At 42.4% G+C, this 24,952-nt stretch overlaps 1 protein-coding gene across 3 annotated transcripts in view; it reads left to right on the top strand.

Annotated features, from left to right (window-relative positions):
- COL4A2 (collagen type IV alpha 2 chain) overlaps positions 1-24,952 on the top strand; it is a 187,655-nt gene that overhangs the window by 24,189 nt on the left and 138,514 nt on the right. For all 3 annotated transcript variants that reach the window (XM_045821225.1, XM_045821224.1, XM_045821223.1), the window contains exon 4: positions 23,903-23,983. In XM_045821225.1, the coding sequence (XP_045677181.1) occupies positions 23,903-23,983 (81 nt within the window). The remainder of the gene's footprint in view (positions 1-23,902; positions 23,984-24,952) is intronic.

Raw genomic sequence — 24,952 nt, forward strand, 5'->3', positions numbered from 1 at the left:
GCTGGACTTAAAATATGCCGGTAAAATCGTGTGACAATGCCAGGCCACAAAGAAGTACAAGTTGCTGGCCCGGGCAATCAGTACTATACAGATCCCAGTTCCCTGAGACTAATCCTTGAAGAAGTGACAAGAACAAAACTATTCGAGAGAGAGAAAATCCCAAATCTCCATAATATTTTTTCTGCAGCAATTTTTCCATTTCCTTCTTCCCAGAGATTCCCATGCTGCTGAAAAGAGGAGGAAGTCATAATTTTCCCTGCTTGTCAATAGTGGCCAAGTCCACCCCAGAACCGGGGCCATTAGGCAACCCTCCTGGGCTCGGCTGCCTTGACCCATGAAAACGCATGCCTAACCCTCATTCCTCAGACCCTGGCTGCTGTGGTAATGAGAGAGTGGGCAAGAAGATGGCCAACAGACCCCAACTGCTCTCAGATTCAAATCACTTATAACCACCCGGCCAAGTTTCTAAGACCAAGGGCAGTAGGAGGGATAAGGCAATATTCCAAAAACTAATTCAAAACCAACAAAGCATCTACCTCTAAGGATTTGGTGTCTTATATTTACTTTCACAGTATTTGTATTTCCGTGATTACTAATGAGGTCAACCACGTCTGTATCTATTTATTGGCCATTGGATTTTCTCTCCCATGATATGCAGGTTTGAGTCTTATTCCATTTTTCTGTAGGTGTCTCTGTTTGTACTGGCTTGGGAGCTCTTTATTCTAAATACAAGCCCTTGTTTGGTTCCATTCTGTGGCCTTCTTTTTCTTTCCCTCAACGATGTCCTGTGATTTTAAAGTAGTCCAATCTTTTTTTAAAAGATTTTTATCAATCTTTTTATGGTTGGTGCTTTTTCAAACTCACTCATTAATTCTAAAAGTTTACTCTAGCTTGTTTTTTGCATTTCCTATAATACAAGCATATTATCTGTAAATGAGGGCTTTAAATCTTCCTTTTTGGTCCTTACACCTTTTTTTCTTGCTTTACATCAGCAATATTAAACCAGAAAATGCTTATTAACCCCATACTTATGATGTACCCTTCACCAATAGGCTTTGAAATGGGTGTTAGAACCTACACAAGCTATTTTCAGAACCCAAGCTAACATTTCAACTTGTATGACACCCAGCATAGTTTTCTGGACTATCTTCCAATAGAAAGTGCTATAAGAAACAATTTTCTGAGCCCTCCTCATTTTCTATTTAGGTTTACATCAGAGATTCAAGTACAGACAGAAGTAAACTAGGGGTAACATGACAGCGATATCAACACAACCTAATGTTTTTACTGTTGTAGAAAAACAAACATGACAACTCCCATCACACAGCTCTTTTCTCACACAGCACATTTCCCCCCTCTTATCTCCTCCTATCCTCCTGCATTTGAATGTTGACTGTGGAATGTAGGATGTGGAATGCTGTTGTTTCTAAGAAGGCAGGTGCTGAGAGATAGAAGGTGAGATATGGATCTTTCCAAATGATCTCTTAATAGAAGGTGTAGTTTCTGAGTTTATACTGTATTTTGCCATCCATGAAAGTTGCTTTGAATGGTAAGCAATGACTCCATTCAGCATTACCTAGTTTTCTGTGTGATTGGCCTGTAACATGTTTCTAACATTAGCAGTATTCTCAAATGTATGTGGTGAAGTCTGTTGCTGAGCTCATTTGAAGTTCTTCACAACCTAAGCACACAGTGCTATTTCCAGAAACTCAAATTCCAATGGTAGCTACGTAAGTCTTATCTCTGAGCCAGCAAGAAACTGGATGTAAGAGATGTTACAACTTGCCAGGGTCCTTGCAGGGGCTAACAAAGGTTGCTTCTGGAAAGGATGTGTTCTGCCAGCTAAAAGAGGTAGAGGATGGGGAGAGATAATAGCTATGCCTAGCTATGCCTATGGTCCAAGAACTATTCTTGAGAGTCAAAGAGAACACCTGCTTTAGACCAGCTGGACCCCATGTTCTGCCTCTCATTCATGATCACTCCAGGGATATGGACGCCACTGGATGGTTCCTGATGCTGTAATTTGGAAATACGTCTCTGTGGCAACTTTCAATGTCATTCTACCTTAGCGTTTTCTCTAGGCAGAAATATACTCCATGTCATCACAGAAGGATAACTACTTAACTTTTTGTTAATAAAATCCTCTTTGTACTTGGAAAACATTACATTTCTTCACTCCCCCTTCTAAGCCTGATGACACAGCACCTAATGTTCATCCCAAGTCCAGGCTGTTTGACTGAGCCCAGGTCCTCCCGATCTGCTTGCTGTGACTGGGAGCAGCTAAGCCTCTTTGTTTCCTCTGATAGGGTGTGTATTCTTGTACCTGCATACTTGTTGGGTGTGCTCTCTCCTCACCCATCTCTTCCCTCATCATAGGGAGCAGTGTTTGGAAATACTTACCCTTCTCTGAAAATTTTCTAACTTCTCTAGAGCAGGTTATGTCCAAGGTATCCCGGACAGAACATGGCCCTGTTGTTACAGCACGGTTCGCTGGATGGAGGGGCGGATGGCCTGCATCCTGTTTCACATTTCAGTAACGTGCTACCTTTTCTCTGGAAAACCTTGTCATCTGCTCCCAAGTGACCATCGCACATGACTGCTCACTTTTCCAATCTTATTCCTCAAAGGGGAAACTCACCATCATATTTCTGAAGCTCAAAAAATGGGATAAAACTTCTTAGCTTGTTATTCTCAACCTGTCCCAGCCCCCGGGCACCCCTGCTCCCTGGTAGCCTTGCACACTCCAGCAAACTGGCATGAGCTTCTCCCCAGTCCTTCGTGCTTTCCCAGCTCCTGCCAACTGTTGCCGGCCCCTTCTGTATCTGAATGTTGCCTGCCCTACCGCCTACCCCTTCCCGTAGGATTCCTCCCTGCCATTGAAGCCTCACTCAGGTGGCACCCACTCCTAATGCTTTGCTGAGTTTTCCCATTGGGGTGATGCCTCAGTTTTCTCTACTTTTGCTAGAGCCCTTCAACAGTCACATCTGTTTTGCTGTATAGTTATAGTTACAAACAGTTAAGAACAGATAATATCAGTGAGTTCTTATCAGAGCTAGACCCTGAGCTAAGTACTTTCCACACATTACCTCAAGTTACCTCCACTAATACTATCCTCATTTTACAAATGAGGAGACTGAGGTCTAGAGGGTGAAGTGAGCTGTGAGGTCAGACACAGCCTGAGCAGCCTGACACCCATGCTCACTCCGGCTCACTGCTCTCTTGTGTCTGAACTTGAAGTTACAGGGTTAGCTTTCAGAGTGTGGGAATGTGGCTTATTAAGTACGTATCCCCAATGTGCCTAGACTACTGCCCAAGCAAGAGAAGGTTAGTAAGTGCTTCTGACATAAATGCCTAGTTACTGTCTCTTTTTGAAGCTGAGTAGCATATGCAATTAGGTTGCGCTGTAAAGTAAACCTTCTTGGGTGTCAATCAGGAATCAATCAGGAGCCATACTCCTGACTTTGACATTCAGAAAGAGCGACCTAGCTTTTGCAGGTCTTTGTCAGGCACACCAGACATAACATGCATTTAACCCTTTTGAGTATTATTCCCATGTGCATGTCTGAATGTGCTTGCATTAAGTCCAGATGATTCTGTTTCAGAGTCTTTCTTTAGACCACAGAATAACCATCTGCTTAAGTAAGTAGGTTCATGACTACATTCTGTGGAGTATGTTCATACACAATTTCAGTTTGAGTGAAATCCAGGTTTCACACTTCAGAGCAAGCTTCCATTCCCAAATTAAGGGGCATTTCATTTACAGTCATGGCACTCTTATTCGAGATATTCATTAGCTAAACACATTTGTTCCTTGCAGTGTAGATTTATAATCTGGGAAATTTGGAAAAAACTTCCATGCAGAAGATTCTGACAGTAGTTAAGAAGATTACAGTGTATCTCTTAAGAATAAATATTATGCAGTCAACATTGTTATATACGTTGTGTTTATGAGGAGGTTTTAGAAGTATGGGGAAATGTTTAATGTAAAGAAAAATGAGGATGCAAAATTTTATATAAAGTGTAATCTCAATTACATAGAAAAAAGTGTAGGAGAGGAGACTAGAGGAAAGATGCAAAAATGTCCTCTGCCCAGAACTGGGCCTCTTCACCCTCCTGGGCAGATAGATTCAGCACTATTCAGTTCCAAAGACCAGCCCTCCACTGAGGGAGGGGGAAGCTAATGAGCCTGGGGTCAAGGGATCTGGACTGTCTGTCCCTTTCCTTGTGCCCACTTATATTGTGCTTTGCAAAAATTAAGAATATTTTTAACATCTGTTAGCAGTGCATTTCCTCTGAGTCTGAATTTACACAGTCACTTGGTTACTTCTGAACTACCTTTCCACCTAGATCTAATATATGTGAAAATAAAAATTAGAAAAATTTGCATCTAGTGTATATTCCCAAAGTTTAAAAACAAAAACAAAACATAAAAACTTTTTTTCTTTTTTTTTGACCTCCAGCTATTCCAAATTATTTTCTCCACTACTCTGGCACATTGATATAGAGAATTAAAAGCTGACCATTTCCTTTTTTCCTGGAAAATATTCTAATGACTCTCTTTGATAATATGTCTGATTGTATGTCTCAAGCATAGCCAATCTTTTATGAACATGCAGGGAGTTATAATGGCACTGCACTTGTAAAATTGGATATAATGGTACTATTCATGAAAAGAGATGAATTCAGTAAAAAAGGGGAATGAATATCAAAATGGAACGAACAGTAGGTTTTTATAGGACCCTTAAAACAAAATGCATGTAGGAGGACCGCAGAGGGAGCTGGGCAGGCCGAGGCTGTGCCCAGGCTTCATGGCTGAGCCCTGCAACCAGCTGGCCAAACGCACCGCATTTTGTCTACAAAGAACTGTGGTGGAGAAAAGGGTTAAACACACATTTGGTCCTTTTACTGAGAGAAACGGGTCCCTTTTATCTGTGTCAGTTTTTGCTGGAGGAGGCAGGGCCTGCATGTCGCTGGGCAGCTTCACATCTGCAAGCAGCTTGTCCAGGAGCTTCCTTCCCGAGGATGTTTGAACATTTTATACACACAGCCTCGACCCCAAGCACTGTCTTCCTGAAACTTCTGAGTATTCGGCACTCACAGCTGTTTGGAAGCCTCACTTGAGGGCAGTTTATCTCCCACTCCCTCTAAGCAGTTACTGGGGAAGTGGCTGCTACACCAGGCCATGGGCTGGCATTATCTCAGAAGTGCTCACTCCCCAGGTGGCACAGTTGTGTCCCTGTGTGTGTTCATGAGACACTCGCACTGGTTCCCCTGTGGGTTAGAATGCAGGTTCCCAGATGCTGCTCTGAGGACTGGCAGTGGTCAGCAGTTAAGTTTCAATGAGCAGAGGGGGAAAAATGAGGAAACAGACCATTATTTGTTCACATAGGACATATAATACATGCCCTCTACACACACATACTTAGTTTTCTAATGTGATGATAATGCAACCCTGGACTTCTGATTCCAAAGTTCTGGGGTGAGGCATACACATTGGTATTTTTAGAAGTACCCAAGATAATGCTAATGATAAGAAACCAGTGGTCTGCTATTTGAAATCATAAACGTTAAGATTTAAAGCAGGTTGTCCCAGACAAAATGAGCCAGCGAGGGCCCACAGCTGGTGGGCAGTAAGCCCAGTGTACCAAACAGGCCCACATCGTGGTCCAGCTGTGTCTGCCCAGGGCCAGAAGCCAGTTACCAGCCCCCAGCCAAGAGGACAGCGGGTAGGAGCGCCAGGACAAGAAGCCGAGCGGAATTGGATCAGAGGTCAGAAGGGAAACCCCTGCGCAGTGGGTCAGAGAGGGTTGCCTTAGGATTCTCTTTGTGCAGTCCAAAATCAAATTCCTGTGCTTTTGAAGGCTTGGGCGTTCACATCCCCCATTTAGCTTCACCCTAGCAGTCTTAAAGTTCCCACTTTGTGTGGCTGACCACAGTAACCCTCCAAAACTGATGTTTGTAAGAATTTGAAACGCTCGTGTTCCAGAAAGTTTTTTGTTGGGTGCTTTGTTGTGTGTGCCTGTGTCCCCAAGACATTTTTCAGGACAGTTTAGGATAAAGCAAGACTTTAACTGTTAAAGATACAGCACTGCTCCTTGTGAAGATTAAACATAGCCCACTCCATGAAAATGCTTTGAATGTAAGCAGCACAATACCAACTGCTGCAAGTTAACATTCTTGCTTGTTGCTTTACCATTTACTGAGGCTAGAAGCACGATTTTATAGTACTCTCAAACCACAAGCAAACATTTCCAAGCAGCCCCTCTACCACTCTAGGGGCTGTTTATTACTGAATTATATCCTCAGATGGTTTTTAAGGTAGACTTTTTGTGAAATGCTTACTGAGTCAACTTTATATGCATTTATAGTCTATAAACATTTCACTAGTTGATTTTAATAATTAGAGAAAAAGAATCTCCCATAATGTAAGGGAGGAAAGAGTATTCAGGCAGTGAAGGCAAGAAGGTCGTCAACAGGAAGAGCTCAGGCTGAGAATCTTAGGAAAGCAGCAGTGGGGACCTGTTGCCATGAGCTGGTGAAAGGACCAAAATGAAATGGAAAACAAATGTCAGTAGGCAGGGAGGGAGGGGGAGGGAGGAAATGAATTACTAAGGGTACCATTACTGAGATATGAGACTGACACTCTTTTTTTTAATTTTTTAAAAATCCTCACACGAGGATATGTTTGTTGATTTTAGAGAGAGAGACAGAGAGAGATGAGATCAAACCTGCAATGTAGGTATGTGTCCTGACCAAGGATTGGACCCACAAACCTTTGGTGTATGCAGACAATGCTCCAAGCAACTGAGCCACCCAGCCAGGGCAAGACTGATGCTCTTGAACTAGGGAGATAGATGAGGAAGAGGAAGAGGTTGCGTAAGTTGGTGAAACGCTTCCTGTGAAGAGGGCCCAGTGAGTCCTGCCAGAGCAGGGAAGGAACTGCCCAGCCCCTCGATCCAGGAAAACAACAGGCCTCTGCTGAGAAGCTAAAACTGGGGCCCAGAGGGCAGCTTATCTGAAAGATTAAGGGGGAAATTGGAGAGTAGTCAAGGATAACCATGCACTTTTACAGTTTGCAAGCGAGTGATTTGCTTTTCTGAACTGCTAGCCTGACATTCTCAAGAGGAAGAAAGTCTTGTGTTTGCTGTCCCCTGAAGACAACGGCTAACAAACGTCTAGAAGCCCTTTCCAGCCCTTCCCAGGTCTGGCCCAGCCAGCAGAGAGCTTCTGGCTGCTGTGCTCTAGCTGGGAGGTCATGCCATGTGTTTAATAAGAAGCTAAGTATTTTTGTTTGGGGCTTTGTCTTTTTTGTTTTTGTTTTTTTCTTAATGTCTTCAGGACAATTTTTGGAAGAGTGCATGCCCCATAAAAGGAAGAAAATGGTGCTTTTGGATTCTAATCAGTGACTTGGGGTTGGCAGTTTCGACTCTGCCTGCAGTGCTGCAGACCATGGGCTGTGACCCTCCTTCCCCAGCATTGCCTGTGGAGACTCTGGGCTGTTTATTCCAGACCTTTTTTCATGTTACCATCTTGTAAGAGCATAGATGGAGCTCAAAGAAAGTTCAGCTACTTGTTTTTAAGTGGGTCAGAGAGCTGGGATTTTTTTCCTACTGTTATGGAGAAAACCACTGTTTATGAAAAACAGGACCCAATTCAATTCCTGAAAGAGGGTGCGGGAGAGGCAACATGTCATCATGACAACATGCAGGATGAATTTCCAGACAGACGAGGGAATCAGAATGCATTTGAGTACCCTGAGATTTTGCATATTGCTGTTTAATCTTGGGGGAGTTATCTAGACTCTCTATAGCACCCAATGTTCTCATGAAAAATGGCATTAGAGCTGGGGTTTTCATGCATCTGAAGCGTGGCTGGGTCCATCTTAAACCTGTTAACGACTTCCAGGCCTTGCTTGAGGGGATGTTTGTTCACCTTCAGCCTCCACCAACACCACATCTTCTTCATGTGTGAGTCTAAGACTTCAAAAAGTCAAAAGTATGTCTTCATTAAGAAAAGTCAAGGAGCCCCTAGAATTAATCATCTTGTCCATCTTGTGCAAAACTCACATTTGAACTTGGCATGTAGAGTGTACTGGCACCATAAGAGATAACAGACCTGAGGGAAGGCAAATTTCACTGAAGTAAACAGTGGATCCCAGCTTAGCTTCTCCGACTTGGTTAGCTGGACTACCCCCAAGTAGTGATAATCTGTAGCATTTCAAAGCATCCCAAATAATGAACATGATGAAGCTGTGTAAGCTACACATCAGATCTCTTTGTTTATGTGGGAACTCTGACTCAGTATAGAACACTATTGCTATTTATGCTGATTGGAAGAAGGTCCTTGGCTATTTATGACGCCATACGCATGGCCTGAGTCCTTGAGGCCAGGTGGAAAAGGGGAGGAGATAATAAATGGGCTCTGTGGTCTAAGGTCTGAGGACCTCTGGGCCAGTGGTAACCCAGTGTCACAGGCAGCCCAGCCTAAGGATATAATTCTGTACAGCCACAAAGCAATCAACAGTCCTCATATAAGTTGACTTCTGAATTTGACAAATCAACCCTTCCCAAAGACTTTTTATTCTAAAGTCGTAAAAAAGAGGATAAGGGGAGGGGACAAGAAGATAGTAGTAATGCAAAAAGAAAATAATCAATTCTGTGGCTCTGTTAGTGAAAGTTAACATTTGGCTCCTCCCACTGTTGGTAATTTTGTCATAATGTTAGAGTTCCGTGGGCAGCATCTTCTGAAGGGTGGTCCCCCTAGCCCAGGAGCCCAAAAGTCCACTCTCACAAGCCAATTCCAGGAGAAAGCAGAGCACTCCTATAATTCATGAAGACATTTTGACGTACAAAGAATTGTAACTGGACAGAGAATATTTAAAAGCTCCTCCAGCCTTGACTATTAAGTGGTCTCAAAGCAAATCCAGCTTCTGAGTTGCTGCAGTCTGGCAGGCATATGCGCAACCCCTCATTGTCTTCAGGCTTCCTTACTGCTGTTTTCTGCTGAGTGACCTTAGGGGCACCACTGGCTGGGAATACAAAGGACCACATCCCTTCATGACTCTATTAGGGCATTTACGGTTTGCTACCAAGGAGAGGAGTATTGTCTATCAAGGGCAAAGACTTCAGTGAACTAGAGGAAGAGACGCTGGCCTCCGCATCAGTGCTTGACTGTTTATGGTATAGCTGTAGCTCCTGGCAGGAGTTTCCTCCCAAGGGTGGTGCTATAGGAAGCTCTGAATCATGACGAATTCGGGAAAGGAGTATGACTGCTCTACTTTACACACGTCTGTCAAGAGGGAAACAATGGCAAGCATTGCCTTAGAATCAGACTCCTATTTAACAATATGTCTAAACCATCAAATTATGGAGGGATTGTGCTCGCATGCTGTTCAACCTTAGAATGTCAAACCAACATCTTTCCACGCCCCTGCTTTCTCTTCGCCTGCTCCCAAAGTTCTGTGTTCGCTGCTTCCTCCCACTTCTCCATCTGTAGTCAAGAATCCTTTCTGCTCAAGAATGAATGTGAACATCCGACTAACTCCAAAGAACATCAGATTAGATAGACAATTCATAGTGGTACACAGAAAGGACTGGAAGCATGCTTTACATCAATAAGGCAAGTTCTTTGCAAATAAGCAATCAAAATTCAAGTTAAAGAATAGTGATTCAGGTAAGAATTACTTTCCACATAGGAAATTACTTCCCTTTGCACATAGTCTTATGTACTGTGCTGTTAAATATTTATTATAGGACTGATGAACTTGTAACCAGGGGCAAGGGGCCTGTCTATGCACCTCTAGACCTTGGTGCTTAGCACTCGTGACCAGTGGTATGCTCTCAAAGAGGTTTTCTAGAAAACATCTTGCAGGGAGTATCTGTTCATGAAAATAGTATAATTCACTTGTCAAGTAGCAAAGCAAGGGTTTTAGATCTGTGTAATGGAATACAGTTTTAACTGCACCAGACTAGATTGCTGTGTCAGTACTGATTTCTTCCTTCTCCATCTGGAGAGATTTGTGCTTTATCAGTCTCTCCTCATTTCCAGGTCCGTCTTATTGCCATAGTACCGACATTTCCTGGCTTTTGTTGTACTATGGCACAAACTCTGTTTTGAAAGGACAGGAGCATAATAAAAACGGATATGAAAGAAGGGCCAGATGACATCACTGAAAATATTTAAGGAAGTCCAGTCTTTTGCATGTTTATAATCTCAGCATGTTAGTTGTTTGTAATACGATAAGAGCACTTTTGATACATAGGGATAATTACAAGCCTTGTTGCTCAGACAGTATTCATGAATTTTTATCTTAGGCTCATAGTGACGGAAAGAGAATAGGAGGTCTTGGTTTGTGACTCAAGTGACCTTAACTTAGTTGTTGACCTTGGGTACAACATTAAGCGTAGTCAAACTGCTTAAATTGTACTTGTGCCAGCTATTCACTGAATTAAAAGAAAAAAAAAGAATCCCATCATTAAAGATGAATTAGCATACTAAATTTTCCCTCCAAAACCTTAACTCAGAGAAATATATGAAACTTAAAGTATCACCTTGCCAAAGTCCATTCCATAAGCTTCATACAGATTCAGCATTATATGACTGCTCCTTAAATAAAAATCTTAAAATAATCAAATGGCTCCACAAATAACAATCTTGCTAAAGAGTGAAAATATCAATGCTTGCTGTGTCACCAAATTGGAACTTTGGGGAAACACGTAGGCATCTTCCCCTCAGTGAGTGAAACAAAACAAAAGTTAAGAACATGAATAGCAAACACTTTCTTCCATGTGCCAGACTGTACTAAGCTGGTCCCATGAGTGTATCTAATTTCCTCCCACCAACAACCCCACAAGGTAGGAATGGTAGATTCTACCCATTTTGCAGATAAGGAGACTGAAGGACCACGGGATAAGGATGATTTGCAAAGACATAGCACTGTGCCACCAGGCCTGAAGCCCAAGCACCTCTCTCCAAACATGGCACCAGGGAGAGCAAACCAAGCACATCACAGTGGTGCTGTGCTCCCCTGACTAAAGCCCAGAAAACAGGATCACAACACTCTGGAGTCCCGGGAAGACCCTATGCTCTTGCACACTCCCAAGATTCAACATAGAAACACTGAATGCCATAGTATATGAGGGAATGCTAATTCTGAATTATCCTTATTGATGGAGCTGAGCTCCAAAACTTGATAGGAACCTTGTCCAGAAAAAAATGTAGTATTTGGTAGGTCAATAATTGCAGTTACTGATGCATGCAGTCCCTGAGTGTGCAGCACAAAACCACAAGAATTAAAAACCAACAGCCTGCTGGGGGACAAAGAGAAGCATGGGATTAAAAATTCACTTTTGGGAATATCCAAGGGGACTACCCACGCACGAAGAATTGAGTGCTGTCTGCACCGATCAGGACTCTGAGATGGAACCACTGGCTCCAGGAATGTGCTTCTACTGTGACCTGGAGTAGTTTTATTCACAGACCTTTCTTCCATTGCAGAGAGAAAATTTCTAATGCTAAGCTCACAGCAAAGAAATCCTCAATCACTGCTAGTATGCAAAGGCATACATAGATACCTTCTAAAAGGTGCCAGGTGTGATTAACTTGGCTAGGTATATATTGGAGAAAGAGCAGGGCAGAAATTCAAAAATTCTACCCCAGGAGCCAGGCCAGCAGGTATGTAACGTGGTTGTGGTTTTAGTGTGGACTTCCACTGGTCTCAGAGTCCCCAGACTTTGACTAAGATTACTCTCCAGTTTATAGAGATGAAGCTAGTTGGACGTAAACCCAAGCCTGCCCAGGCAGACTGCTGGTATTCCTTGCATGCCAACACAAAACAACACCTGTCTTGCCTGGACCAGTCCCTACCAAACCAGAACAGAAACCTTATTGTATTATGGAAAAGTATTGCTAAGTCTCTTTCCATTCTTTGGGGATTTTTCCCTCAAATTTAGTATAGGGAGGGGGCTTGGAACAGAATTCTCAAACTAGGCATACACCTCTGCAAAGCTTCAAGGGATATATCTACTTCATTTCTTAAAAATAATGTTAAATATTCACTCAGGCTCATATGCCAAGAACATATACATTTTTATTCATTGCCAGAGAATACCAAGAACTGACATGCTGCATAAATAAAAAAAATTAGTGTAGGTAATGTGTGAGGTAATGCCTATACTAACTGATGTCTTGGTAGACTCTCTCTCACTAGCTGAACAGAGCATAAACAGAATAGCTTGCATATATTTGAGGACATTTATTCTAAATATAACTATGAAACTCTTTGCTGTCTGTGCACTGTAAGACAAAATATCATAATTATATGGGCAGTCTCTTGAACAAGAGTTGAAGTCTCCTGATGAGTTGTTTTTTTAACACCCAGACAGAACAACATCCCTAAGGCTATAAAAATGACTGAATGACAATAACCTCCAAAAATAGTCTTTAATGTGCCCAATTTTCTTAGTTTTATTTGGTGAGAATGTTGACACTCGACTATATAGTGAGTAAGGCTATTGAAGTAGAATCTGTTTTGCTATGGTGCATTTTCTCTAACTCAAATCTGCTACTAAATTATTCCTGATCAACAAGGAATGATGTCAGTATAAAATGGAAGTCACGTTCATTCACGCATGATGTTTTTTCCAATGTGTTGTTTGCAGACCAAGTAACAGGGTAGCTGAAAGCAAACAAACTAATTAGCACAGTGAACACTCTGCTACGTTGAACATGCTGTTGAAGAATTTAGTGCTGTCCCGGATGCCCAAGTCCTCATCCTCCTTTCTCCTGGCTCAGATAGGGCACATCTCCCCAGCAGTGCTGATTGCATGGTTCTTCCCAAGATTTGGCCATGTGGCCCTTGCTCTCTGAAACTTAACAATCTTAACACTTGTTTACATCTATTAAATCACTGCCTTCACTCTTCTTTAAGATAAAGCATTACATTTACTGTAGTATGTTTTTACTCACTGGAAATTTTACATATCTGTTCAACTGTGGCATTATTTTTACTGGGATTATGACTAATCTAGTAGTACCCTGGTTACCATGTTGCTAGGTATTGAGTCGTCTGCCTACAATATTATTTTCCCCATACACCTTTTTGGTTCAGTGTGTGATTTTGAAGAATGTGAGGGTTTTCAAGAATAGTCATATATTGTGGTTTAGCAGGAACACCCATACTTAAAGGGAATGAGTAGAGACAAGATGTGAAATCAACACAAGTTTGACTTTCTTGTTCCCATGGGTGAGTGGCGGGTGTGTTTGAGTGGGTCTCAGCTCTACAGACAGGCAAGGAGAGGGTAGGAAGGAGAACATTCCAGGCTGAAGGTGCAGCTTGTACAAAAGGCACAGGCTTTGGGGAAGATGGGGACCCTGAGGTGTCAATGATCAATGCATTTAAAACCCATAACATTCCAACATTGTGTGAAAACACTTTATTAAAGACTCAATTGGAGTTGAAAGAACAGTAGATGGAAGGGGACAGAATTCAGATGGCTGCTACAGGGTAAAGCTAGGCATCCTAGTCCAGGGGACCAATGCAGGTAAAGGGATTGGAGGATGTGAAAACACAAAATATATTGTCTCTGGAGAACAGAGCGTGACATAAGGGGCTAAAACCAGCAGGACATATGTTTCCATCTAGCTGGGTGCTATGGACTAAATATTTGTGTCCACTCAAAATTCATGTTGAAATAAATCCTCACTCCCATTGTGATGACATTTGGAGGTGAGGCCTTTGGGGATGTGGTTATAGCGTGAAGATAGAGACACCATGGCTAAGATGACTGCCCTTATAAAAGAGACCCCGCAGAATTCTCTTGTCTACTCTCTTCCTGTGCGGACACACTGAGAAACTGCCGTCTGTGAACCAGGAGGCCGGCTCTCACCAGACCCCACATCTATCGGTGCCTTATTCCCAGACTCTCAGCCTCCAGAACTGCAAGAAATAAATTTGTGCTGTAAGGCACCCAGTCTATGCCTTTCTGATATAGCAGCCTAAACAGACTAAGATGCCAGGCATCAGTGATTATTAAAAACATGAACAACAGCAGTCTATATTTAGGATGGAGATGGGTGACTTCCAGAACCTGGTCTGTGGACAGGCCCACCAGAGAAGTCCAGGATTGTATAAAAATACAGAGTTCAGAGAGAAGCATCGAGTATCTGGCATCATTCCGTGTGTGTGTGTGTGTGTGTGTGTGTGTGTGTGTGTGTGTGAAAATACACATGCGCACTCTGTTGCACTACTCCTAGAAGGTTACTGATGTGCATAGTGACTTCAAATTTGCATACTCTGTGGCAACTTCTTCATGACATCAAGAGGAGAGTGACCAGACTGTCTTCCCTGGGAGATCCCGGACACATCAGGACACACCCAGCCAGGATCTTGTACCCTGGCCAACATGCACCTCAGTAACAGTGGCCATTATAGGAAAGTGAGAGTCAGATTGGTGATGAGGTGCCTTTGTGGATAGCTTAACAAGCTGTTTCAGAATGCTTGGATGGAAAAAGAACTTGTTCCCACTGAGACTTGGTGACTGTTTCATTTGTAATTCAAGACTTTGGAAATCCCAAGTTTGTGATCAGCCTTTGAAATAGAGTGGATAATACCCAATTCAAAATAAAATTCAGCCACAGATGCATAAGCATACCTAATTACAAAGAAAATCTTCAGATGTCTTAGGAGTTGACACTGCGGCTGCTAAAGATATTATGAGAGGCTGTGGATCTCATGAGTGTGATGAGTAGATTCCTGGAGGTAAATAGGAATTAGAAATAGAAGGGTACCAGAACTCAAATGAGTTAGACATTAGATGATGGAGAAGAAACACCTCAAAATGGAGGCAGTTCTTACTTCAAACAGGACATTTTTCATGCTTTGAGATGAAAATTACTTGCATGTCATGGTGTCCCCACTTGGCTCTATGCCTACACTTGTGGCCACCTGTCCCATTACTGTCCAGCTGACCCCAGCCTATACAGTCACTGGTTTGTGCCTTGCCTGACTCCTGACCACAGACACACGCCCCCATGTACCTGGATCTTCACTGTCTAGATTCTAAGTTTCTAGACTAGATGACTCAAGATGAAGCAATTTTAAGTCTCCACCCAGCACCTAATAAAAGAACCTAGCAGTGCAACGACGTCAACCTATCTCCGGTGTAAGTCAGGTCACTGCACTGGACGGGCACTGTGAAAGGAGGGAGGGATGCCTGTGTCACCTGCACTCGGAGTGGCTTGTTATCAAGTGTCAGAACCTGCACCAACCCCTACTCCTACCTTTGCCTGAGTGCCCAGGAGGCATCACCGCCTTCCTTGCTGGTGAGGAGACACATTCATATTCTGCCTTTGGCCTCAAAAGGAGGAGAGTAGTCAGCCTGGGAAGCAGTGGTCAAGGCAGAGATGTGATAGGAAATGCTACACCTCCTTTTCCTAACCAGATGGCTCACTTGTCTTCACCTGCAGGCCCAAGCCCACCCACACTATGAAATCATTCCTATCCCTTGGCAAGGTATTTCTCAGGAAGCATTGGCTCACAACCTTGGCTGGGTTTCAGCTCTCATTGCTGTGTCGGGGGGTCCAGGCCCAGGGCTAGGCCTGTGCCTAATACTAATGACCCTTAGATTTGGATGGTGCAGAAGACTTCATGAAATACATCACTGAATCATCCCCAAAGACCTAGGAGAGGGCTACTATCCTCCTTTGCACAAAGGGCACTGTAATTTGGAAAAGTGAGGTCATTTCTCTGCTAAGATTGCCCTTTGCCATATCATGGTTCTCCTGGTCTACCTCATTCCTACCCTCCAACCTCACACACTAAGTCGTGCTTGCTAGGGGCCTTCCTCATCCTTGAGTTTAGCAACTTGAATGCAGTCTGTCATTTAGCCTACTTTAAATGTCGTAAGTATAAGTGATGTAATTTGAGAATTAGCCTTGGCCTTTGGCCTACCATGTTCTCTGTGCCTGCCAGCAGCCTTCCCAATCTGGTCAGGTTCCCGAGTTGTTTTGAGCCAATCCTACCCAGCATTAAAGGATGGCTGGCATGGGTAGTCTTGTCAACAGAAAAATCTATTTGGAAAATGCACCCCCTAGACTTTGAGCTGCCTGAGAGGAAAGAAGTGGAGACGTTAGCTAGGCATTGCTCATAAAAACATATAAGTATGCAAGTATAAAAATCATGTGGCTTGTTGCTGATGACTCAGATGAGGGCACCCCACTCAATGCCTTCTGGTTATGTCTGCTGCCAAGGGGAGCCTGGAGGAAGAGTGATTTTATCACTCAGGTATTCACCTGGGAAAGAGCAAATGAATGCCTGGAGGACATGAAGACTGTCATCCTAGAAAGACCTGCAGTTTATCATCTCTCATGTGAACTACTGTCATGCTTTCTAACACAACCTCCTACCCTCCCCATTCCTTGCCCCAAACTCCCAGCCTCATGAGAACAGGCAGCAACTGAAATGTAACTGCACTGGAACTAGTTCGCACTCAGTACAAGTCCATTGGAGTAGTTCATTTTAAATGGGTGAGCGTTTTTGTCCATCCATTATTTCACTGCCTCTAAATGTGGCGATTTCAGGCCCATCTATTCTAGAGTGAACACATTTTCTTTGGATGCCCTTGAAATGCTGTTAAACAAAGGAAACTGAATTGGCTGAATTTCCCACCCGGTTTGTTGGGAAGAAGGGTTTTGTTCTGTGTGGAGTAGCTGTGATCTGCATTTCCTCTGCCATATACTTTGTCTTGCTAATACTATGTTGGAATTATTTCCTTAATTTCTAAAGCTGCATGTGCGGAAATGGCTTATATTTCCTGTTTTGATAAACTAATACAGTTTTACTGGGAACCTTGTTCTCGAGCTGGCTTTCTTCTTCGTCGGCCCCTTTTTGGATTAAAAGGATAATTCTAAAAACTCTTGTTTGACTGGACTTGTGGCAAAGACTTGTATAGATTTTTTTACCTTAAATGTGAAAGAAGATTGTTTTTTTGCACTAAGAAATGTTTGTCTTTTATGTCAGTTAGAATGGGTTATTCAATATCCCTCTGTACAGGAAGTTTGGGTTAGATGCTAGGGGCAATCCAATGGTAAAATATCTGTAAATTCCCTACAGAGACTTGCTCTTTGGCTGGAGGTATATTGGCTTTAAAAGACTTTCTTGGACAAGAAGTTTCTTGGAACATGTGGAAGACAAAATATTCTTTGTTTTAGGACAAATGAGTTTTGTTCTTGCATGTTCATATAAATTTGATTAATACTCATTTCTTATGGGGAAGCTGAGAACAATGGCAAGCATTTTTTTCATTTATATGTTGCATCAACTTTTAATGATATTTACATCTGCAGAAATCTGGGTACATGTCCATGCATTTGTTCTTTTAATACACATGGACAATTCACGCTGGTAGTTAGAGAACTAGCTAGTCCTAAAGAGTATAAATCTTTTATGTGTTTTATTTTCTGGCATTCAACTTGCTATTTAAACCTATTTTTAAATGTCCTAAATATGAGGACAAATCTGCCATTGGGAATAGTGACAATGAGCAGTTTTCTCGGTGTTTTTAAACGGGGCCTACAAAGGAGTACCCCTTTTCACCAGGCAGTGGAGGAAATGGTCCCTAAGGAAAGCAGCATGATACTCACTTCTCCTGATGCCAATAGATTGCACAAATAGGAGGCAGAGCCAGCAACATGTGGGACCGGATGTTCCCTTAATCTTGCAGCTGCTACTATTGATCTCTGCTCTGACTCTTGACTGAATTCCATTTATAGATGGCAGAGCAGAGTCTCTGCTGGTAGGCAAAGAGCCAGTGACTCGAGGCAGGAAATTCTGTACATGATCCTGATAGATTCCTGGTTTGGGAAGCCAGATAGAACTCACCTTTCCTTAAAAGATTTCACCACTTCTGCCAGAGACAAAAGACTGATCACGGAATCTAGATTGCGCATCTGGGATGATTTGGACATGTGTACGATGAACTGAATGCCCATGCTAATAGATGTCCTTTTAAATCTTTCTAAATGCGATGATGCCAAGGTTCAGATAAGGCTCCAAAGCAAAGAATTTCCATATAAAAAGCTAACCAAGAAATCTCTTGTTCAGAGCTCTCCACATTGCCCCTGGAAACCATGTCAGTTGCATTCCATTTGAGTAGAAAATGATCCAAGTCTTCTAGAAAATGTATCTAATGCCTTAATATTGCCAAATGGTTCTTAAGAGATCCAAGTCATTTCCAATTCCTAGACTTTCTAATAGTACAGCAGTTGCTGGCTACCAACTCAGGGCAGAAAGAGTCTTGAAAAGGATATTTTGAATAAGGAATTTTCAAGGAATTTTTGAGGACTTGAAATTTTTTGGTGCTCTGATTGATTAGAAGCTCAGCAACTGTGCTCAGAGCTTCTCTAAATATACCACAGGTGGCTGGGGTCAAAGGCAGCCTGAGGGCCAATATTCATCTAGGAGAGGCATGCCTGAGTACATTTTAGGCATGGAACACATTGAATCTGTAGGAAATACTGCTTCCTATTCCACTAAAGGAGATTGCCCAGGGGTTTGCAGTTTTCCCATGGTCTCTGAACAAAGCCTCTTTACAATGCCAAGCCATTAACCTAATGCAATGCTCCACAGACTTCAATGTGCTTACCTAGAAATCTGGTCAGAAAGTGGGAGCTGATCCAGTAAATTTGAGGTAGGGTCTACAATCTTAACTATTGCCAAGGTGATGCTGATGTTGCACCCACAACACCACACTGGGAGTAGAAATGGTCTAGATCATAGGTGCAGACACAAGGCCCGAGGCCTGAATCCGGCCCTCTGCTTTCTTTTATCCAGCCCAGCACCTTGTTTCTAACTGGTGGCAGGGCTGAGCTCTTGCTTAACTAACTGTTAAGGAGTACTTACATTTATACAGTCCTAAAATTATGTTCGGACCTTTGAAGGCAACTGTGAGGCTGATGTGGCCCCCAGTGAAAATGAGTTTGACACCCCTGGTCTAGATGAAAAACGGCAGCATTTCAAGCATGGATTTCTTGATTACCTCTTCAATCTTATGTCTGAGCCTCTGCCTCTTATCAGTCACCCTTCCCTCTCTCTCTCCTCCTACTGAGACACCACTTTCAGGCAAATATTCCTCAAACTGTTTGATCACCATACACTCTCTCTCTTTCTCATTTCTTTAGTGTCCACGTCCCTCTCCACTCCACTCTTTCCCTTGCAAATATTAACTATTTCAAGGATTATCCAGTCTTCGTCTCTTCCAGATGTAGCTCAGAGACATTCCTGGTCTATCTATGCTTCTCATGCTTAAGCTGCTTTCTTTCTATCCTATTTTCCAAAACATAATTACATTTATTGTTCAAAATTGATATCAGTTCCACAACTCTTTTTGAGATGTCAAAAGCTTACAATGACATCAAAACTAATAACCCTTTCCCTGAGTCTACAATGCCTCTCCCCAACTTTCTTAATTCATCTACTTTTTCTGGAAGGAGCAGATGAATCCCACAGGGCCTAGTCTCTAGGTTGATGGGTGACCAGATAGCTGCCAAGATGGGAGCACTTGCAGGTCTTCAGTGAATGTTCATTTATTTGCAGAAGAAATGAATGATTAATCCCCCTAATCAAACTCCTTCCACAGTTTGGAAGTTAGATCCACAGTTTGAATTGGTCAAGTATCTTGGTACTTGGTACTTGGCAGCAACTGAGATGGCTTCAGCTGGGCAAGGAGAACTGAGGATGTCCCACACTTGTGGACTGTCTTTGTCCTGGATTATAAAGTGGCAGTGGATTGAAATTGAGTCCTTAGACAGGAGTTGGGGATCCAGCTATGAAGGGACATCCTGAGGGTTATAAGAAGAATGGATTCAAATATACTCCAATTTAAGATGCTCTTGATTCCCTGATGATAATAATCCAGAGCTCGGAGGGGTAGGGGGCTGGCTGGAATGGGAGTAAAAAACAGAAAACCGTACTCAAACAATAATTAAAAATAATAATAATAATAATCCAGAGGTCTTGCTTTCCTAAGCATGGAGGTGAGTGATTCTCTGTCCCCTTGGAAATAGCAGCAAGGGTCTCAGGTCAGACAGCAGGGAGGTTATTCTTTGTGAGGTAAGTCTATAAGGAGAAGGGAGCACAGTGGAGCCCAAGGGAAAGAGCCCTGGCTAAGGTAATCTGTTACCTGGTATGATTTTAATGGCACTGACCATAATTTAAATTATGGAGGTTTCAATGTACGTTTACTTAATTTTCTTGTCAACTTGTTTACATGATCTATTCCCTACATTTTATCCACTGCCTAGCACAGTGCATCACCCAGAGTAAACATTTAGGGAAGGAAGGAAGGAAGGAAGGAAGGAAGGAAGGAAGGAAGGAAGGAAGGAAGGATGGATTTGCAATGTGGAAGGATGGGTGAATTATCCCCAATACCCCTTCCATCTGTCACATTAGTTTGGAGTTGGGGGAGTTAGATGATCTCTCACTGGTGCAGCTGAAGGAAAGTGTGCCCCTGAACACTCAAAGCTGAGAAGCACATGGCACAGGCTCCTTTGTGGGCCCAGAGGCTGAATGGGAGAGTTTCTGGGTGAATATGAGGCTACAGGATTTGTGCATGTTAGATTCAAGCATTCTCCAGGGGGTGGGAGACCTTACCAGTTTCCACTGATCTTCAGCATAATTGGTCTCATTAGGCCATGAGCCCTCTCTGCCCTGGGATAAAGGACCTCAAAACAAGACTGAGAGTTTGGCCCGCTCAGGTTAATGACTGGGGTGTGATCCATGACAATGGGCACTCTTTACACCTTGAGCAGGGTCCATGGGATCCTCCTGGTCCAATGATCTACAGGGGGCCTTGGAAGGGCAGGGATTTGGAATATTGCTCTACACAGTGCTACCAATGGGAATTCAGACTTGAAATGAAAAACTGTTGGAGGATTTAATTGATGTTTATGAGAGAGCCTGAACTGTACAGGTAAGAGCATGCCTTCCTGGGTACTCTGAAGTTGAAGACCTCAACAGGGTCACCTTTGAGGGTAGTGGGCAGACTCTTGAGGTCGATGTAGGGTGGAAGGGAACCAGTCATCTTTATTAAGGAACTGACAAGAAGAAGGATCATGCTTTGTCTTGTGAGTTGTGTTGAGCAATAAAAGCAAGGGTAGACTCAAGGGCTTGGAGCATTGGCAGTGGTTGGTGTGAGCTTTTAATGTTCTTCTGTTTGGGAGTGGGTGGGAGTTGGGTTCACACACTCCTCATCCAAGGACCTCAGAAGGGCATTCATGTCCTGAGACTGTTCCAGAGCCCAGGTCCCATCAGGGGAATATAGAGGCTCAGATCTGAGACTTGTTCAGTCTTTAAGAGATTTCTAGAACACATGCCCTTCCCTAATAAAGTAAATACTTGTGTTCATCCTGGAGATCTGACATTCCAGTGTGTGGTACTTAGGGCTCTTGTTGATGTTGGAATTCATGAGTCCCTCTGTAGTATATGTAAGATGATGGTGGGAAAATAACATATATACCCCATATTACATCACATACAGACACATACACACAGAAGTAATACACATGTGTGAGGCTGGAATTCCACGACAGAATCATCTGTGGTTTGTAAGGTGAAGGCTACCCGTCGAAGATGTATTTGTCACCTCCTGAGACAGGGTATCTGAGCCACTGACACATAGTTGAAAAAGAATTGAGACCAGGAGTTATCAGTCCTTCAAGCCTTACCTCCAAAAGCAAAGAAGTACCATTAAATTTTGAGCAGGTTATGAAGAACTCATTTCTATAAATAAATCCAGTGCATAACTTAAGCCTAGAATAGTCTGCTGGATCAATTTGAAACCATTAAAATTATTTCAACCATTGATTTATATACAGAGACTTGGCAAGTGGCTTTATACAGAGATTTATTTACATACAGAGATCAAAACTAAAAATAGCATGTAAAACACCAGATGGAGAATATGAGTTTATGCTTCGCCCATTAGATTGATAAGTCCCCCTTCGCTTTCCAAACAACTGGTAAATGAATTATTGTATGAACCAGGGACACCTGCCGTGTACCTATCCATGTCACAGTCATACATAAAGCAAAGTATAAATATGGCAGCCCTTCTAGACTTCTCTCTTTGGTGCAAAGAGCAATCCATAAAATCAAGGGCTTAGCACGGAGCTGAATTTATAAAAATCAAATATTCAAAATAATGTAATTTAATAATGAGCCCCACTGTAGATAAACATTGAAGCCATTAAAAAATGGCAAATACCTAGAGTTATATTCTGAGGGCATGAAAGGGTTCTATACATGTTTTACACTGTGGGGCTGAAGCTGTTTCATTACCTCACTCAGGCCAAAAAGATAACCAAAAGGAGATTTAAAGGGCTTTCCAGGTGTTGGTTTCTTTACAGGATTTGAGATTTTCAGATTTTTTTTTAATTCTCTAAAGTAGTGACTGATACTAGATTAGGTAAAGAATTATAATAAAAACAAACAAAAAGTGAAACTTTCAAATGAGACCTCTCTACAAAGAGAACAGTGAGTAGTTGTTGAGGTCTAAGAAAAACTCTGGCTAGGTGGTTTCGAGTCCGAGTTCACCTGTGTGCCATCCAAGGTTGCACGTTGGGGAAGACCATGCTAATGAGTAACAGAGGCAGTCAGGTAGAGCGTCTGCATTTCCATGTGAACCTCCAGTGCCGCGCCAGGGACAACGAGGGTGCTAGCATGGGGAGCAGATAGGAAAACCTGCAGAGGGAGTTCCCACGTTACCATCCTACCTAGTCATTAAGACTGAACTCAGAAGAGAATGGAAGAGCTTGGCTGATCAGAGGAGAGAGAAGAGGGCCAACCTGATCTCCTGCTCCAAACGTTTAGTTCTGTGAACCCCGTCTGAAAGGAAGAGCTCAGAACAATCCAATCTCCAAGTCCATATTTCACCCGAAAAACCTAGATCGAGGACAAGAAACACCTTTTTCTCCTAATCCTGATTGGAATTGTCCAGCCAGAGAACTCCCTCAGGTGCCTCATTAAGCTCATTAAAGACTTATCTCTCAGTGTATGATAAAAAATTCTATTTTGCCACCCCCACCTGACTAAATAAATACTCTCCCTACACCCTCCTCCTACCATGAGCATTGCTTGCAGAGTGAAGGGAAGGAAGTGGGCTTTGCTCTGCAGGGGATCACTGTGGGTGTCATGGCACCTACAGAGGTTAGGGCTTGTCATCCTACCAGGTGTATTTGCAAGTTCTGCCTCCTCATTAGAACCCCCCTCCCTTTAATCCCCCAGGATCTGTGTTGTGGGATGGGGCCAGAGTTGCGTACCCTATTTAACTTAACATTGAACAGCTCCTCCTCTAAAATGCATTGCCCACATTTCCAGGCAGAAGGAAGGGCACTTTCCATGTGCCTGGAGTTTCTTTTTCATAGTAAACCTCTTAACACAGTGTTTCGTATGGGTTTACTTCAGACGGAATCCCTGTGACTCAGGGAATGTTCTTGACTTTCCATTCCCAGGGTCTAGCGTGGCATTTGGTACTTAGTAGGCACTGAAAAGAGGCTTATTGGCCATGGAATGGACAACACCAAGGGTGACCCTAATATAAACTATGACTCTGGATGATAATAATGACATGCAATTGTAGGTTTGTAGATTTTTAACAAATGTCCCACTCTGTTGGAGGAATGTTGATAATGGAGAAAACTGTGCATGTGTGGGCAGGGGTTGTATGGGAAATCTCTGTGCCTTTTGCTGTGGGCCTGAAACTGCTCTAAAAATTAAAGTCTATTTGTTTTGAATGAATAGATAGTTGTTACGAGTTGGAAGTACACTCAACAGATAGCATTATGATAGGTATTGTAGTTGACAATATTTTATGTAACCTTTTCTTTGCTTTGTGTTTTGTTTTTGCAGGGTGTGAAGAAGTTTGATGTGCCCTGTGGAGGGCGAGACTGCAGTGGGGGCTGCCAGTGCTACCCTGAGAAAGGAGGGCGGGTAAGTCATCGCATCGCAATAAACATTGCCTTCCTTATACTCCCATTGTAAATGAAAGTGTCTGAAATTGCCTGATCAAGTCAACTGCATGCTTTCCTAAGAAATATAATACAGGCATGTTGTTCTCTACTGGAACAAACAATAATATAATACAAAATTGAGTCAATTTATACTACTTTCTTAATAAATTAAGAATAATGCTAACTATCTTAAGCATCTTTTCTCTTATTCATTGTTATGAATGTATGCCTGTATATGTATATATAATGCAACTATGTTTTATACTTATACATAAATATAGGTTTTATAAAAGTATTACATAGAGAAAACATAGTTGCATTCATACTGCAATATAGATATTCAAACTGAGGCTCACCAGCCTCATACCACTGAGAATCATTCTAATTTTTTAAATTCTTCTCATTTCCTGAATGTCCTTTATATAACCCATTTCATAGATAAGAGAAGAAAGATCACCCCAAATTATTTTAACAGCTGGTAGAATTTGAACTGATATGGGGTTTAATGTGTTCAATCAGAGTGACCTCTCATTCTGTTTCCATCAAAGCTGATGGTTGAGTCTTGGCATTACTGATCTTAAAAAAAGGTACTGTTTATATAGAGTCCAGCACAAATAACACCCCTTTTTTATTACAAAATCATAAGCATATAATTCTGTAACGTAACAATATCATACTCAAACATACCATATGACATTTTAGGGGAAACGTTCAAATTAAAACTATAAATTATTACACCCATATCATTACCAACCACACTCAAGCAGGCCTTACTTCCGCCAGACCCTGTATATATGTTTAAGACCATATTGGTGTGTGGCAGTGTGAGCAGCAGTATTTTGTTTTTGAGTCTTTATGCTTTGGAATCATGCATTTTCCTCTAGGACCCATGCTTTTCCAATGCCAGGATGTTAGAGGCAATTGCGAATTCTTGCCCGCATTGCCCTGT

Source organism: Phyllostomus hastatus, unplaced genomic scaffold, assembly GCF_019186645.2.
Source record: "Phyllostomus hastatus isolate PE091 unplaced genomic scaffold, TTU_PhHast_1.1 phas_scaffold_46, whole genome shotgun sequence".
NCBI lineage: Eukaryota > Metazoa > Chordata > Mammalia > Chiroptera > Phyllostomidae > Phyllostomus > Phyllostomus hastatus.